This window comes from Podarcis erhardii (assembly GCF_964252035.2).
Source record: "Podarcis erhardii genome assembly, chromosome: 11".
NCBI classification, from domain to species: Eukaryota; Metazoa; Chordata; class Lepidosauria; order Squamata; family Lacertidae; genus Podarcis; species Podarcis erhardii.
Window position 1 is genome coordinate 25,244,953 of NC_138501.1, and position 15,862 is coordinate 25,260,814.

At 41.0% G+C, this 15,862-nt stretch overlaps 2 protein-coding genes across 9 annotated transcripts in view; one reads left to right on the forward strand and one right to left on the reverse strand.

Moving 5' to 3' along the window:
- SLF1 (SMC5-SMC6 complex localization factor 1) overlaps window positions 1–14,619 on the reverse strand; it is a 33,024-nt gene extending 18,405 nt beyond the window's left edge. Inside the window, exons 1-8 of one of the 4 annotated variants that reach the window (XM_081880402.1) lie at window positions 14,484–14,619; window positions 13,082–13,195; window positions 12,630–12,705; window positions 8,380–8,623; window positions 6,282–6,444; window positions 4,964–5,095; window positions 3,158–3,211; window positions 883–1,035 (exon numbers count right to left, since the gene is read on the reverse strand). In XM_081880402.1, the coding sequence (XP_081736528.1) occupies window positions 883–1,035; window positions 3,158–3,211; window positions 4,964–5,095; window positions 6,282–6,444; window positions 8,380–8,623; window positions 12,630–12,705; window positions 13,082–13,195 (936 nt within the window). In that variant the 5' untranslated portion in view covers window positions 14,484–14,619. Of the gene's footprint in view, window positions 1–882; window positions 1,036–3,157; window positions 3,212–4,963; window positions 5,096–6,281; window positions 6,445–8,379; window positions 8,624–12,629; window positions 12,706–13,081; window positions 13,196–13,927; window positions 14,013–14,062; window positions 14,159–14,422 lie in introns of those variants that run through there. The other 3 variants (XM_081880404.1, XM_081880403.1, XM_081880405.1) reach the window with 3 other exon arrangements.
- Window positions 14,279–15,862, forward strand: part of KIAA0825 — a 186,780-nt gene continuing 185,196 nt past the window's right edge. For 3 of the 5 annotated variants that reach the window (XR_014161101.1, XM_081880321.1, XM_081880318.1), the window contains exon 1: window positions 14,607–14,744. The gene's annotated coding sequence lies outside the window, so the exon portion shown is untranslated. Of the gene's footprint in view, window positions 14,457–14,606; window positions 14,745–14,774; window positions 15,064–15,862 lie in introns of those variants that run through there. The other 2 variants (XM_081880319.1, XM_081880320.1) reach the window with 2 other exon arrangements.

Genomic DNA, 15,862 nt, shown 5'->3' on the forward strand with positions numbered 1-15,862 from the left:
GGATGAGAACAGAAATCACATGTCGGCGGTGCGGCAGCAGTGGGAGGCCCCATTAGAGAAAGCGCACTTCAGGTTAAGAACGGTTTCGGGTTAATAACGGACCTCTGGAACGAATTAAGTTAATAACCTAAGGTACCACTGTACACAGCTTTTTCTAACATGGAAACAGGGTATATACACTGTAAACAGGAAAGAATGGGAAGCCAAACCTAGCTGCTGGAATTTGGTTTTGAAGTCAGAACTCGGTGTTCTTGGCCACTAAGTAATCACAGCCAACTCCAAAACTTTCAGTTTCTAGGTCTGAGAGTGGCTTGAAAGGTCATGGCACCTCCATTTGCCCTTCAGTGCCATGGCATGGATGTCAGAATTCACAAGGAAAGGGATGCAGTTGCCTCCTGCTCCTGCAAGTTCCTTATTCACTGCAATGGAAAGTGCCTCCCCAACACAGCCTGCCAAACTGGCTAGCATTTCGATACTACCAGAAAGATTCATACAGCAAAATCAGTGTGCGTTGTGTGCTAAACACATTAACTGGGATTTTAGTGTGGTAAATACTAAAAACCATAGTATCAAACTAGGGGGGAAACAAATGGGAAAATAAGGTTAAAAATAAAAGCAACTGAAAAAGGAAAAACAACTTATCAACCTCTTTTACATTGACATCATACTGCATATCTGACAATAGTATTTATTACCTACATAGTGGTATGAGTAAAATCCTTACAACAGCCTTGTAAGGGAAGTCAGTACTGCATTAAGCTAATTTTGAAGATGAGGTGCTGAAGGCACAAACAGTTGGCTAAGGTAAGACAAGAGAAACCAGTGACCCAGCCACTCCTTAGCCACTGCAATGTACCAGTTCTCATAAGCTACCATTCTCACCTGAAGTATGTGCTCTAAAAGAGAGTGAACAAGTTTAGCAGGAGGAATCAGATCTTTTCCAGATAAAAATTCTGAGATTGCTATAGAAAATAAGTGGTCATCTACTAGTTCAAGTATATTGTTGGTTCCTCCAGAACAGCGAGTATTTTTTACCTAGGGAATGAAAGACTAAGAATGACAAGACTAAGCACTGATCAGATACACATAAACATAAGTTAGGGCCATTTAAAGAAACTCCTAAGTTTGATGGTTAATCGATTAAACTGTATTTGCATATGAATTGAGGCAATTCTAAAGCACAAAGAAAGCCTTTATTTTTAAGAGAATGCACAAAAGTGCCAAACTAGGTATCGTTTTTAGAAGTCACATTTCCTCCAGTGTGGCAGAGAAAGAGAAAACAGTTATCCATAGTTTTTATAAGTATAGATGTATTAAAAACGATTGCTTTTATACAGTCTGTTGCTTGATTAATTGACACTTTTCTTTGGTCAATCAATTCTTTAAAAATTGATAAATCCAAGTTGAAACCCTAACACAAAGTCTTTACTTAAAAAAAATAAATGGAAAAGAACAGCCAATTTTGTAACAAAAAATAAAATGCAAAGAACAGACTGCCTGCTTGCATCCCCCATCCCCACTAGGCCACTTTGACAGTTGATGGGGCTGTGCCCCCTGTCAATCACCCAACATGCCTGGTGACAATTTTTTCCCTTGTAGTGGGACAAGCTGAGAGATGGTAACTCCAAGCTTGCTTTTAACAGGAATCAGCTGCACAGCCAATCCAGTGGGCTTGAAGTTATTGCTTATTACCATTGATAGGCACTGATAAGACCACTAGAATTCGACATGCTCTGTTTTGGGCAGGGGTCAACTGCACTAAGTTCCTCCAAAGCATAATCAAGGAGGACACTTTTAAGGTTCCTGCATCTCTACCTGCCCCACACCTGACATCACATATGATGGGCATGGTTTGGGGAAAATGGCCTGATGGGCCAAACTGGGGGCCCTGCCAGGCCTATTAGGCCTGTGAGCTGGAGGTTTTCCACCCCTGGCCAACTGGATTAACCCACTGGGAACAGCAACAATCCTTTACCAATGTCATACCCCAGGTCTATCCCAGGTATTCCTCTAAATACTTTCCACCCTCGCATCCACCATATTTGCAGTTTAACACAGGATAGTAAGAAATAAAAATGAAAGTACTTTTTTGTTATTCGTTTAATTATATTGTATTGCAGAACATCTATTATTAAACTTAATTTTCTTAATGGGTGATGTACAGGTGGGTTTCAGGATTGCAATCTCCAAGGAATAAGTTGTTGGGAGGATCAGTGCATGACTCACTGGGGGCTTTCATAAAACAAAATTATAAATCTGGCATATACCTCACAGCATTACTCTAGCTCACAGAGCTATCCCAAATCACAACTAGCTGTGTTCCAGATTTATAAATTGCATAACTCCCATCGTAAGCAAGAAGAGCAGCAAGTGCTGAATTACCATAAATTATACATTAAGCACTGGGATATCCCTTTGTGAATTTCAAAAGCTATAAAAGATAGATATGCTGTGCAGATATTTAAGCCTACCTAATTGCCCCATGCTGAGGACTCTGAAATGATCCAAAGGGTTGCTATGTAAAACATTTGTATGTGGCAATTTCTGTGGGCGTAGGATCTTTTAGTGTGAGCTCAGCTAATTCTCTGGATTGCAGACACTATCCAGCACACACAGATACATTTAATTAAGGATGGAATCACATTCTACATTGGCAGCAAAGCTTGTCATTTGAACACAAGGGCTTGCAATTCTAAAAAGAACAGATTCCCCAGATGGGAACCTGGAGTGCACCCAGTCAATATTTGTAAGCAAGACATGGGGAAAAGGGGCGGAGAGTCCATAGCCATAACCTCCTTCAGGTTTGAATACTCATACATATGTGGGAGTATCAGTAGATGCAATAGAAAGACTGCTTGTTCTGCATGCATGCCAGTGCTTTTTAGGTGTTTTTTTCTATTGCCCTTGAAAACTGCAGCATTTGAAGTGGAATAAACAAAACATGCATGAATGTGCTACATATGTGTATGTTGAGCTGTGATAGACACACTATGAAGTCACCACCATTCGTAACCTTTCCTCTCTCCTTACTTAGTATAATATTTAAAGGTAAAGGCAGCATTTGTTGAAACCCGATCGCTGGCAAGAAAATAAAACTATTCCAGCATCATCTATCTCTTTCTCTCTCTCCCCTCCCAGCCCAGTATCCATATCTTACCACATTTCTGCACTCAGTCATTTGGTCTATTTGAGTATATTTTCTTAGGATAGCCTGTAAATTAAAAGCAAATTATTGATTTAAAATAAGAATGTATGCTTACTTGAAATTTGTCAGTCATAGTGCATGGTAACAATACAAAGGAAATTGTTTGATCCTAAAGCTGTTTACTTGGAAGCTAGTTTCACCAAGTTCCCGGGTGACGACTGAGGTTTACAGTCATAGGTTCATAGGGGATAGTTACTGAGGCATTTTGTGAACATCGTAAGAGGTAGTGGCAGGCCTTATAGGGAATTGCTGCTGAGTAAGCACATGGGGTAAAGAAATGCCATTGGATACACGGAATAAGTTGGGAGGGTCCTAGTTTTAGTCACACAATATATCAACTGAGGTTCGGTATCAGCAGCATTTTGCAGTTCTTATGAGATTCACTATTCAGACAATGTCCTTTCCACCTTTCCAAGATCATTACCAAGCTATGGGTAGAGAGTTACAGGTAAAACACAAAAAAGTAACCAAGTAAAATTTGCCAGATGTTGGCAGACATATACACAAACTGTGTATATGTGTCCCACAGCACAGAGCCAAACTCGGGTAATTAGACCGTATGCAATTGGATGCATATACTGAAAAAGTTTCCTCCATTCGATTTGAACAATTTCCCCCTATTGCAGCCCCCCCCCCCATACAGCCCTATACCCTCCAACATCTTACTGATCAAAATCGGGATGCTCATTTTCTGGGTCCTGAGCTCTCATGGGATCCAGCTGACCAGACCAAAAAACAGGACATTCTGGGATCCAATGAGAAGCCAGGATGGCTTCTGTAATTCCGTCATGTCCCACTCAATTCGGGACAGTTGAGCAGTATGCAGTCAATGATATTTGGGGTGTAGGCAGAAAGGAAAGAGTAGTTGTTAAAGTAGACTTCTGCTCTTGTAACTGCTGGATGCAACTCATTAGCTAGGATCCAGCTGAACCTCTCACAAGTAATGACACATCTGCTTGTGTAGGGGGTGCTTCCACAATTTTCTTCCTCTAGCTGCAGTCCCCTACGCCACATCCCATGCCTTTCCAAAGGGCTTCCTATTGTTCATGAGCAGCTTTGGAAGGAAGATGGAAGTAGGGGGCAAGGAAAGTCCCATCGCACAGGGAGTAACTACCAATAATTAATCCAAAATATTGATTTTAAAAATAATCCACCACATTTTCACTCTGTATGCACCTCTACCAAAGTAGGTATCAGTTAACCTAGTTGTGCATAATATTCATCTCTTTAAGAGACTAAAGGGGGTGTAATACACCGTTTAAATATTAAGGTAGTTAAACCTAGAGATAGCTGTAATTCTCACGATTGATTTTTTGATAGAAAGAAGTCCCATTTGAAAGGTGAAGAATTTTTCCAGTGCGTGTTCTCTCCACCAACTTAATAACAGTTTTCAGTAAAGCAGTATTGACAAATTGGGCCTATATCATTTTTGTATAATTCTAAAGCTTTTAAATCCTTTTCATTGATTTATCACATGGCAACATTCCTTTGTAAGAATTCCTTTCATGATTCCTTCACAAGACCTCATGCATTCTCTGTTTTTCACTATTTGCATTTGTAATAGCCATTTCATCATTGGACCTGCTTTGCTCAATGAGACTTTAAGAAGTGGATCCCAACCTCTATACACTAGTTTAACAACAAAGGCAAAATTACACAGTGCAAGCAGTTTTCTTCCACATTTATTTCTGTGGAGACTTTTTTCTTCAGTTGACTTATGCTATAAAAGTAATAAATGTACATAAGACTAGTTTTTACCTGTTCAGAATATATATGCTTTATAAGTTCATTTTTCATTTCAGCAAGATGCCTGCCAGTCATCACCTGTCTTGACTGTTCGGGTTTAAGATAGTTCTCCTGGTATTTTTCAGTATCACTTTTAATTTCCTTCTGGGTGATAAATGCAGCATATTATTGTCTATTCAAATATAGAGAGGCCATACAGCAACACAGACAATTACAGCTAAAACACTATGGGTTGGATCCAGCCTGGTCTTTTGGTGAATGGAATGACTTCTTCCATTTGTTGTAGGAATTGAGATCCAGAAGAAGCCTCCCCACTGGAAGAAAGTGCCCAGTGCCTTCTGTCATCCTGTTCCAGGGAATCTCCTGATTTTTCTGAAGCAGCGTTTTAGGGGCTCATTTTCAGGGGTTCCTCCTGCAGGTAGTCTGGATCCAACTCAAGCAATTTGTACTTTTCCTAGTGGTGGCTAAACTGTAGCCCTCCAAATGTTGCTGAACTGCAACTACCACCATTCCTGGCCATTAGTCCTATTGGTGGAGGATGATGAGACCTGGAGTCCGACAACATCTGAAGGGCCATTAGTTAGCCACCCCTGGCTTAGAGAGTACAGCTCTATTACTGAAACAGCTGTGAATATGTGAAAATATAATTAGAAAGAGAGCTTGTTCAAGCATTCAATATATGGGCTCCAATCTTCAGGAAGGCACACACAAGGCTTTCAGTAATATGCTGTTAACAACCACAAGAAGAGGCCCAAGGAAGTGAATGATTTCCATTCCCATCTGGATCCTGAGTTGGATAGGAAGGTGCATTCTGCTCAAGACTTTATGTTAATGGGATTGCAGACATAGACTAAATGCACCAATCATGTTCGACTACCAAGGGCAACTCCAAATCCAGTGCTGAAAAAAACATGCTTGCAACCCTATTAGATGTGGGCATTCAGTTAGGTGATCAACATACATAGTGTACTGATCCAGAGATGTGGTCTGAAGTCCTGGCAAACATTGTCACAAGGTCTCCAACTCCAACCTGGCCAGGATTTGCTAGCCTCAAACACACAAAAGCAAATCACGGTCCAACATTTCCTTAATGCTGCTATACTTCACTGTCTTGTATGCAATCTAAGGAAGATGATGGATACAATAGCAGTCTGATAATTTTCACTCTGAAGTATTCATGAGAATTTAAATGCTTCGAAATAAAAATCAGAGTTGAAATATTAATCCAATGATAATTTGGCTTAAGTTGGACTCTTAAATTTGCCACAAATCAACAATTACATTGATACATTTAAAATAATGTACTTCTCATTATATTAAGTGTACTTGCCTCTAAGAGATAAATTTCTAAATAGCCAACTGGACAGTATGGCACACCAATGAGATGCTTCTCTCTTTCTTGATCTAATGCTGGGTTATTAGTTAACACATGAGTAATGTCCTTTGGTGCACTTAATGCTGCATAGACTGTGGCTTTTCCTGCTTCTAGAACTCTGTAGGAATGAAACAATATAAACTTGATGGAAATATAAAATGTAACTCTTGTTTTAAAACCTACACAACATACAAAAAAGGAAACATAAATCTACTCTTTAGTTCTGTGGTGGGGGTAAGGGAACACATACCTAAAAATGCAGTTTTAAAAATTCCTATCAAAACACGCATATTTGCTTTGTCACTGCATTAGTTTAAAACTGAACAGATTTCATATAGTCAAAATGCTTGATTCGGTGGTTGTTGTTTTTAAACAACAGTTTTTAAACTGATCAACAGAAATTACTACCGGATTTACATGCGAAGAGCCAACTGTGTGAAAAAGTCCCATGTGAAAAACGGGCAGAAATAGGAATGACCATAATAGACAATATTCATTTCCCATTTTTTTCTTCTCTCCAAGTAAGTTCATTGTTCTTCAGATGGGAGCAACCTGATAGAAACACCAAACCTAACACACACACACACACTCACAAAACGAAATGCAAATACAGCCTAGGAAGCACAGTGGACGTAAGAAGATCCTTTCACAAAAAAATTAATTCAGTTAGGATTTATCCATACTTTACAGGCATGGTCAACGCTTTAATGTTCTTTTTTTGCCGCTGCGAAAACCTGTTTTTTAAAGTTGAATCGGACCCAACGTCAATCCATGGAAAACCTGAACTGCTTTTTGTTGCTTGGGCACAGAACTTTGAAGCATGGACCTGAGCAGGGCACCTGTTAGTATAAGCCCCAAATCTCTAATGCCAGATTATTGGCTCCTGTGTGTAACCTAGGCCATCTTCACTCCAGTCAGTATGAACACCTGGCCCCATTCTGCAACCATATGATGCAAACTGCAATAGTGCATCCCACTACTTCCTTTTTCTACCTATAGTTTGTTGGGCAGCACAATGAGGCGGCTGCTTCCTCTCCTTCGCTGTAGCTAAATGAGGGTGTGAAAGCACCACATGGACTCCCCCAAAGAGTTTATGTTGGAAAATCAGCACAACACAAATACATGTGGGAAAGGGGCTGTCAATTCTGCTGGAGTTTTCTTGTATGCCTCTTATTAAATACTTGAGGCTTGCAAGGGCCTAAGTCTGTATGACAATACGTGATTTGAATTCTACAGTTTACTAGAAAAGGACACTAATTTTAATTTTATCAAGAAAAGGACACCAGGTACAACAGTACAGGTGGATTCGTAACACTGTAATACAAGTACCATCTCCTCCTGTTAACCCCCCACAATCAACCATGATGGGGAGAGCTATGGGCAGAAAGAGAAGCAAAAGAAAAGTAGTAAAATAACTGCTGAGTTTAGCAGTGAAAACAGTAAATTAAAAATAAATTCTGAAGAATGTATATTGAAGGTGCACAGGACAGCGTACATGAATTACCTCACTTTATCCTTACAATCCTGAGATCATTTGTCCTAGGTCTCCAACTGAGCTTCTAATAGAGATTTGAACCCAGGTCTCTGTGGACGAAGTCCAATACTTTCCACTGAATCACACTGGTTTGGTTTTGGAATTCAATATTATATTTGTTCCAATTACTAAAAACATATTCAAGATCTTTGCAAGACAAAGTTGTAGACTGAAGAAAAGGACCTTTTGTCCACATGGAAGTAACCCTTGTGCAGATTCTTCTACACAATCGGTTGTGGTATTGTTATTTAATTTGCTGTGCGGCTGGGTATCCCTTCTAACTCACAGGGGGGAAACCCCCAAACATCCAAAATGCACTTCACAATTCACAGCAAACAGTTTCTCCTACACCAATATTATCTCTATATAAATAAAACATTATAGTTGAAGTGACCCTGTAGCAGAATTGCTGTGGACCAGAGTAAGTGAGAGGGAGGAAAACACCCACAAAACTATTTTCATCTAAATCAAAGTAAATTAACATATTAATTTCTTCAGTTTTAAGAAGTCTTATCCTACCTTCTCAAAGAATCCTTTAGTTTATCACCATTCATAACAAGGAGGACAACTTTCCATCTGTGAAAGGCCCCTGCAGCACCAGAGCGTATCAGCTCTTCGCGCCATCTTTTAGGTGCAGATTGCATTTGAGGTGAATAATGGGAGACTTTTTCGATTTTATATCCCCATTCGTAAGTTGTTTCATCAAGCCATCTGCCACTTTCGGCACTATTAATTATGTAGTCCTTGGTTAGTATCCACTTTCCTGGAAAGAAAATGAACTGTCATCCACAAAAGAATTTTTTTCTGCAGACAAATGGCAATCAAATGAAGATCAAATATAAAAATTAGTAACAACCTCTGTTAGGGCAGAAAATAGGGGATCTTAATGTAATTTCTTACTGCAGTAGCTGACCTTTTCTATAACGTTAAAATGTTTTGGCACATTTTCATTAAAAACAGTGATCCTAATTTTTTGGGTAAGAATTCTTTAGCTTTTTTGAAAAATGTGTGTATTCATTTTGTGAAACTTTGTACTAATTAACATTTCATGCTTATAGTTTCTATGCATAATATATTCTCAAAAATATAATATTTTTACTTCCAAGTGTATATGTATAGTATTGCAGCTTTAATCACGCTTTCAAAACACTAAGCATTCTTTTTGGGGTTGGGGTGGGGAAATGCTTTGAAAAATCAACATATTTTTTGCAAAGGACTGCAAGCAGGAGAATAAATGCCTGCCCATTCCTACACGTGGATTCTTTCTTTAAGAAACCCCCTCTTTTATTCTGCATTAGCATATTTCAGATATATTATTCTATGTTCTGTCAGCATGTGCTCTAAAAGAAAAATATAGCTGATAGACACTCATACTTCTGAAACTTTTCATCTTCAAAATGTGAAACATAAATATCACACATCCACCAGCTAACATACTCTGTAAAGTTTAACTATAACCATGCCCACCCTAATTCTGGAGGCCCCTATAACCTCAGTCAAACATTAAATTTTAGAGAGAATTATTTTGTACCAGCAGCTTCCACCTCCAAAATTGATTTCTCTTCTATTAGCACATCATGTACTCAACATGCTAGCTTAACTGTGATTTTGATGGTATTGTCCCCTTTCTGCCTTTGCCCAAACCTTATTTTCCCATTCTTTCAGGGTTCAAATCAGTAACAGCAGCACCATACGCTTTACATAAAAACGAACTACAGCATATTTCATAGTGAAGCAGCTAAAACTGTGATCCTAATCAATTTTACAGCCGAGCCGAGCAGATTGTGCCATTGCAAGGCAACGTTTTACCAGATGGTACTTCTATAGGTGATAGCTTTGCATGCCAGCAGTCATCTGATGGAAAGGGAGGGGGAGGGGAAAGGTACTCTCAGCCTCTTTGTTTAGGAACCATTACCCTGTATTCATATTTCTTGGTGAAAAGGTTCCCCATCACAAAGGCATGCTACCTGAAACACTCAGATTTTGTACGGAAAAGAATCAGTCACAAGTTTCCTTTGAGTAGCTTCCACTAGTGTGCATTTGTAACAAGTTTGTAGGGAGTTAACATTCTAGGACAGAAGCATTTTCTGTATTACTGATGTTGACACAAGAAAAATATATAAATAATAATTGATCTTTATAGTCCAGTGTGCATGGCACTTTATAAAGAACAGTTATAATAGGTCCCTACCTCAAGGAGTTTACAGTCTAAAATAGACACAGTAAAGCAGGGGAAGAAAGGGGAAAATAGAGGCATGGGTACTTTGGTTTATTTACCATAGGGATTAGGTGCTTATCCATAAGCTTTCCAGAAAAGGTTAGTATTGAGGTTAGTATTGAGGAAAGGCTTAAGGGAAATAAGAGACATGGTTGAATGGAGACATGCTCAATGGCGAATTCAGGCATTAGGGCCAGCAAGGAAAAAGGTGCAGTCATTTCATGGAGCTTGAGATGCCACAGTTCAAATAAGAGCTCTGGGTTCACACCCACATGAAGAAGAGGCTGAAAGGAGGTGTTTGTGTATCCACAGGTCTCTGAAAGCACCAGTTTCTATTTTTTTGTGAAAAATCGTGATTTTAAACTTATTGATACCTTCCATTTTTATCACGTTAGATGTTTAATTAAAATCCCGTTGGGATCTAGAATAGCAAAAAAAAAAAAGAAAAGAAAAAAAAGGGGGGGAGTAAAGGACCCCTGGACGGTTAAGTCCAGTAAAAGGCAAATGGACTTTTCAGGCCGAGGGAGCCGGCATTTGTCCACAGACAGCTTTCCAGGTCATGTGGCCAGCATGACTAAACCGCTTCTAGCGCAATGGAACACCGTGACGGAAGCCAGAGTGCACGGAAATGCTTCCCGCCACCTATTTATCTACTTGCACTGGTATGCTTTCAAATTGTTAGGTTGGCAGAAGCTGGGACAGAGCAACAGGAGCTCATCCGTTGTGCGGATTCAAACTGCCGACCTTCCGATCAGCAAGCCCAAAAGGCTCAGTGGTTTAGACCACAGCGCCACCTGCATCCCAAATTAGAATAGCCTAACCCAGCCTGATGCCCTCTTAGATGTTTGGGAATGCAGTTCCCTGCATGGTCTACCCCCTGCCTTGCGGGACATATGTGGGAGGGGAAAAGGCTAAGGAGTAAACCCTACACAAATCCGGAGTAGTGTCCCTAAGATGGTTAGATGGAGTCTTCTATGCCTCCTTCCGATAATTCCTGCAGCTAAGCTGGTGCCAAATGTATTGCTCTGCTTTCCTTTGGACCAGTGAGGTTGAGTGGGGCAGCTCTTGTTGCCTAGACAGCCCAGGACCTCCATACACACTGCCAAGGCTTGCACCCCGGAAAGGTCACTTCAGTGCTGATAACGCAGCAAAAACAAATGCAGGAGGTAGCAGTTACAAGTTTCTAGATGAAGCAGATACTCCATTATTTCTCAAGACAGATGGATGGCAACAATTACAAGGTATTTACAAATTCGTCAAAATCTTTGCCGTTAGCAAAAAATGTGTTAAACGATCAATGAGAATTACCACAACTATGAAAGCTAAAGAGAAGTTATTGTTGGGAAATTTATGGTGATATGGAAGAAATGAAATGAAAACCTTGTTAAATAGGTACAATACCCAAAGTGCTCACTAAGAATTAGTATCTGCAGGATTTTTAAGGTCACAGAAGATATAAAATACAACCAACTCTAGTTATGTACACAAATATGCATAATTTTATTTGTATGCCACCAATCCAGTTCAAATCATGATCAAGGCAGCTTACAACATGAAAAAAATGCTGAGTACCTGTACAACATAACAAAAAATAGTCATAAACCATAAATAAAACATTAAAAATACACAACCAAACTGAAAAAATTCTACACAAATCGCAACAAGATCTAGAACACAGATACAAAAAACCAATAGCAACAGCCCCCAACAATCATACCCCAAGAGTATGTATGTAGATGCCAAGAAAACATGTAACAGATTAGAATGGCCTTTTAAAACTCTTATGCATTAAAGTTTTTAAGGGAACTAATTTGATAAGTTGATTGTTTATACTCAGTGCATCTTCAGTAGTTAATGGTTACAATTTTACAATGTTTAATCTGAGTATAGGTATTATTATTAAACAAACTTGTATACAGTTTACAAGAAAACATTCTTCCAAAAGCACTCTATAGACTATATATCAAAATGTTACCAATTAAATGTAATTTAAAACCATTAAAAATACCCTAACCATTTTAACACACTATTATTTTAACATATTATTAAAGTCAACAATGGCCAACACTAATCCAGCATAATAAACACACTTAAAAGGCCAAAAAATGTTAATCAGTCAAAGACCTGGTTATAGAGAAATGCTTTTACTTGTCACCTAAAGATATGTAATGAAGGTGCCAGGCAAGCCTCCCTGTGGAGAGCATTCCGCAAACAGGGAGCCACCGCAGAAAAGGCCCATTCTCGTGTTGCCATCCTCCAGACATTTAATGGATGAGGCACACAAAGAAGGGCTTCAGATTATGATCACAGGGTCAGTGCATATGGGAAGTGACAGTCCTTGTGGTATTGTGGTCCTGAGCCATTTGAGACTTCATAAGTAAAAACCAGTACTTTGAATTGGGCTTGGAAACTAATTGGCAACCCGTGCAGTCAGGCCAGGATCAGTGTAATATGCTCAAATTATCTTGTCCTATTGAGCAACTTGGCTGCCAAATTCTGCACCAGCTGAAGTTTCCAAACAGTCTGCAAAGGAACAGCACATTATACATACCTGCTGCACATGCTGCTAAGAACTTTTCACTCTTGCAAGGCCTCTTTGCTATGAGGTGAGTGCAATCTCTGTATTCCTAACAACAAAAAGAACACACAACCATAAACTAACAATTGCATACACATTTTCAAAAATAATAAGGTAAGAAGTAGAATTTGCTCTTTTACCAGAGTGTAACATGCACTCAATTTTACCACTATGAATACCATATGTTGTAAAGTACAGTCATACCTCGGGTTAGACGCTTCAGGTTGTGCATTTTCGGGTTGCGCACCACGCCGAACCTGGAAGTACCGGAATGGGTTACGTCCGGGTTTCGGCACTCGTGCATGCGCAGAAGCACTAAATCGTGCTTTGTGCATAAGCGCCGAATCGCAACCTGTGCATCCACTGTATTCTAGGTAATAAAAATCCACAAAATATTTAGGCTTATCAATTATCATATAATTTACCGTAGTGTTAAAAAAAACACATTTTAGTGTCTGAAGCAATTTGATTAGGGCCTTCTTTTCTTGGTTCTTAAATCCAGTTAGCTGGATACTCCGTTTTTGGATGTCACTTTCCATCTGTTTAAAAAAAAAGAAAAAAAGATGTACAACATATATTCTGGCGCAATCTGTTAAGATGCAGAGTAGATGCACTTAAATCATCAAATCCAAACTACTATACAAATCTGCTTATTATTACTATTAATTTCATTTCTATAACATTTTATATTTTTAAGGGAAAAAATCTCAAAGGAATTTACCACCTACTACATTAAAATATCAAAGAGAAGGTCTTCCAGGACACACAGCTTAATGCCTAACTGTATCATTTACAATGTACGGTGGTACCTCGGGTTAAGAACTTAATTCGTTCCGGAGGTCCATTCTTAACCTGAAGCACCACTTTAGCTAATGGAGCCTCCTGCTGCGGCTGCGCTGCCGCTGCATGATTTCTGTTCTCATCCTGAAGCAAAGTTCTTAACCTGTGGTACTGTTTCTGGGTTAGTGGAGTCTGTAACCTGAAGCATATGTAACCCGAGGTACCACTGTATATGTAAATAGAATGTTTCTTAGCAGAGGGTATTTGGGGATTGTTTGTCATAAGAATTTTCAGAAAAGGGGGGGAGCGTGCAGAAAGGTAGACTTGAGACTTCAAGATTCACACACTTTTATTCGAGTATTCTACTTGAGTTATTTGAATTAGTCTTGCTATACAAAACCAGTAACCTTTCTAGGATTTCACCGTTCTCTGTAGAGCGAGCAAAGTTAAATATCTGTGCCCCAAGTTTGAGAAACTATGGAACTACAAGCCAATGCACATTTACTACAGCCATCCCCACTGTATTCAGCGGGATTTTGCTTCTGGATAAACAACGCCTAGGGGAAAAAAGCCTGAGATTCTGCCACGATAGTTAAGCCACTTGCTCGGGCACGCAACCTTCTTACCTGGAGAGACACGTCCGCAGGAAAGAGAAGCTACAAAAAGAGAACGCACCCGACGGAACATCACTAAGTCAAGCGACTTCGCAATACAGTAGTTCTGGAAGCCGCGCAGAGATTCCTACGGAGACTACGCCCGCTACGCTACTCGCGTAACGAGACCCGCCGCCGCGTTCGGAGCGCGGGAAAAAAGGGGGGGAAAGAAATCGCAAGCCAGAAGTACGGACAGTGGGGGAAGAGGGGTGGGCTCTCAGGGAGTTTCTGAAGAAGACGCTCCCCACCCTCCACAGAGAGATGCAGTTTCAAAAGAAGAGCGCGTCCTACGAGAGCCTCGAGGGCTATGCTGCTGAGCTGAGGAGAGCGCACCGTTGCCAACCGGCTCGAAGAACTCCATCTGCCCGTATGTACAGCCCCGCGCGCAGTTTACCTCAGGCGATTTCCCCTCAGCGTCGCACGGCGCGGCCTCTCAGTACTTGGAGCCTTTCTCCCGCCTTCCTTCCTTCCCGCCTAGGCGCTCCCTCGCTCGCTCTCTTTCGCGCGCGGGAAAAGAGCCTGGGCCTCCTCCTCCGTCTTGGTGGCTCCTCCTCCGGATGTCGGAGCCCGGCCATTCCGAGCCGTGGTTACTGACGCTCGTTTGGTCTCCGGGGCTACCAGGCGCCGAAAGAGGGAGCGGGGCCCGGCCTACCTGGTAAGTGACGTCGGAGTCTGTCAGGGCAGCGAGGCGGGAAAGGGGCTCGGCCCTCCTTTCGGCCTCTGAAGCGCCCACCTGCCCGCTGCTGCCACCCTCGCCTTCCGCCCCTGGTTCTCCTCAAACGCCGAAGGGAGACGAAGGAGACGGAGAGACTCACTGACAGATGTGGTGTTGTTTATTATTATTATTATACGAGCTTTCTAGCGAATGGGTTTGGCCTTAAAAAGATGCCTCAGGACTGCTTTCTTAGCTGAGGACGGAGTTGGCTGCCCCCCTGGAACTTAGTAGGGCACATTCTGTGCATCTCCTAGTCAAGGTGCCACAGGACTCTTTTGCTACTACTGCTCCTTGGTTAGGTTTTCAAACTAATGTAGTCCCACGCATAGGGGGAGCAGGGGGCGGTTGCTATGGCCGTAGCCACGAGGGGGCAGGGGCAGCTGCTCCCCCAAAATCAAGTAAGTAAATAAAACTACTTAGCTAACTGCCACCACCCCCCAATAACGCTTTCCCCGCTCTAAAAATAAATCCTGGCTATGCCCATGGCAGCCCCCCCCCATCAAGGAAATAAAAATACTTAACTAAAAGAAATTGTAGAAAGTTTGACAGGTTTTCTGAGCACTTGGTCAAAAGAAAGTAATTTATAACAGCTTGTTGAAACAATTCATTTCGAATCTGCTAGACAGAAGAGGATGGCAGGTGGGGGGGGTCCTGCCCCCTAACATAAATCCTGCCTATGCCCATGGTCCCAGTTTTGTATCTTGTTTAGAAGTTCCTGAGCTTTGGTTTACAGTGGTACCTCTGGTTACAAACTTAAATTGTTCCGGAGGTCCGTTCTTAACCTGAAACCGTTCTTAACCTGAGGTACCACTTTAGCTAATGGGGCCTCCCGCTGCCACGGTGGCGCAACTTCTGTTCTCATCCTGGGGCAAAGTTCTTAACCAGAGGTGCTACTTCCAGGTTAGTGGAGTCTGTAACCTGAGGTGTTTGTAACCCAAGGTGCCACTGTACTACTTTCCTCCTCTTCCCCACATTCTTCTTCAATATTAACATATTATGTCCTTGGGAGCAAGACCCATGAACTAAATGCATGATGTGATGTGCAGCAAGAGATACTT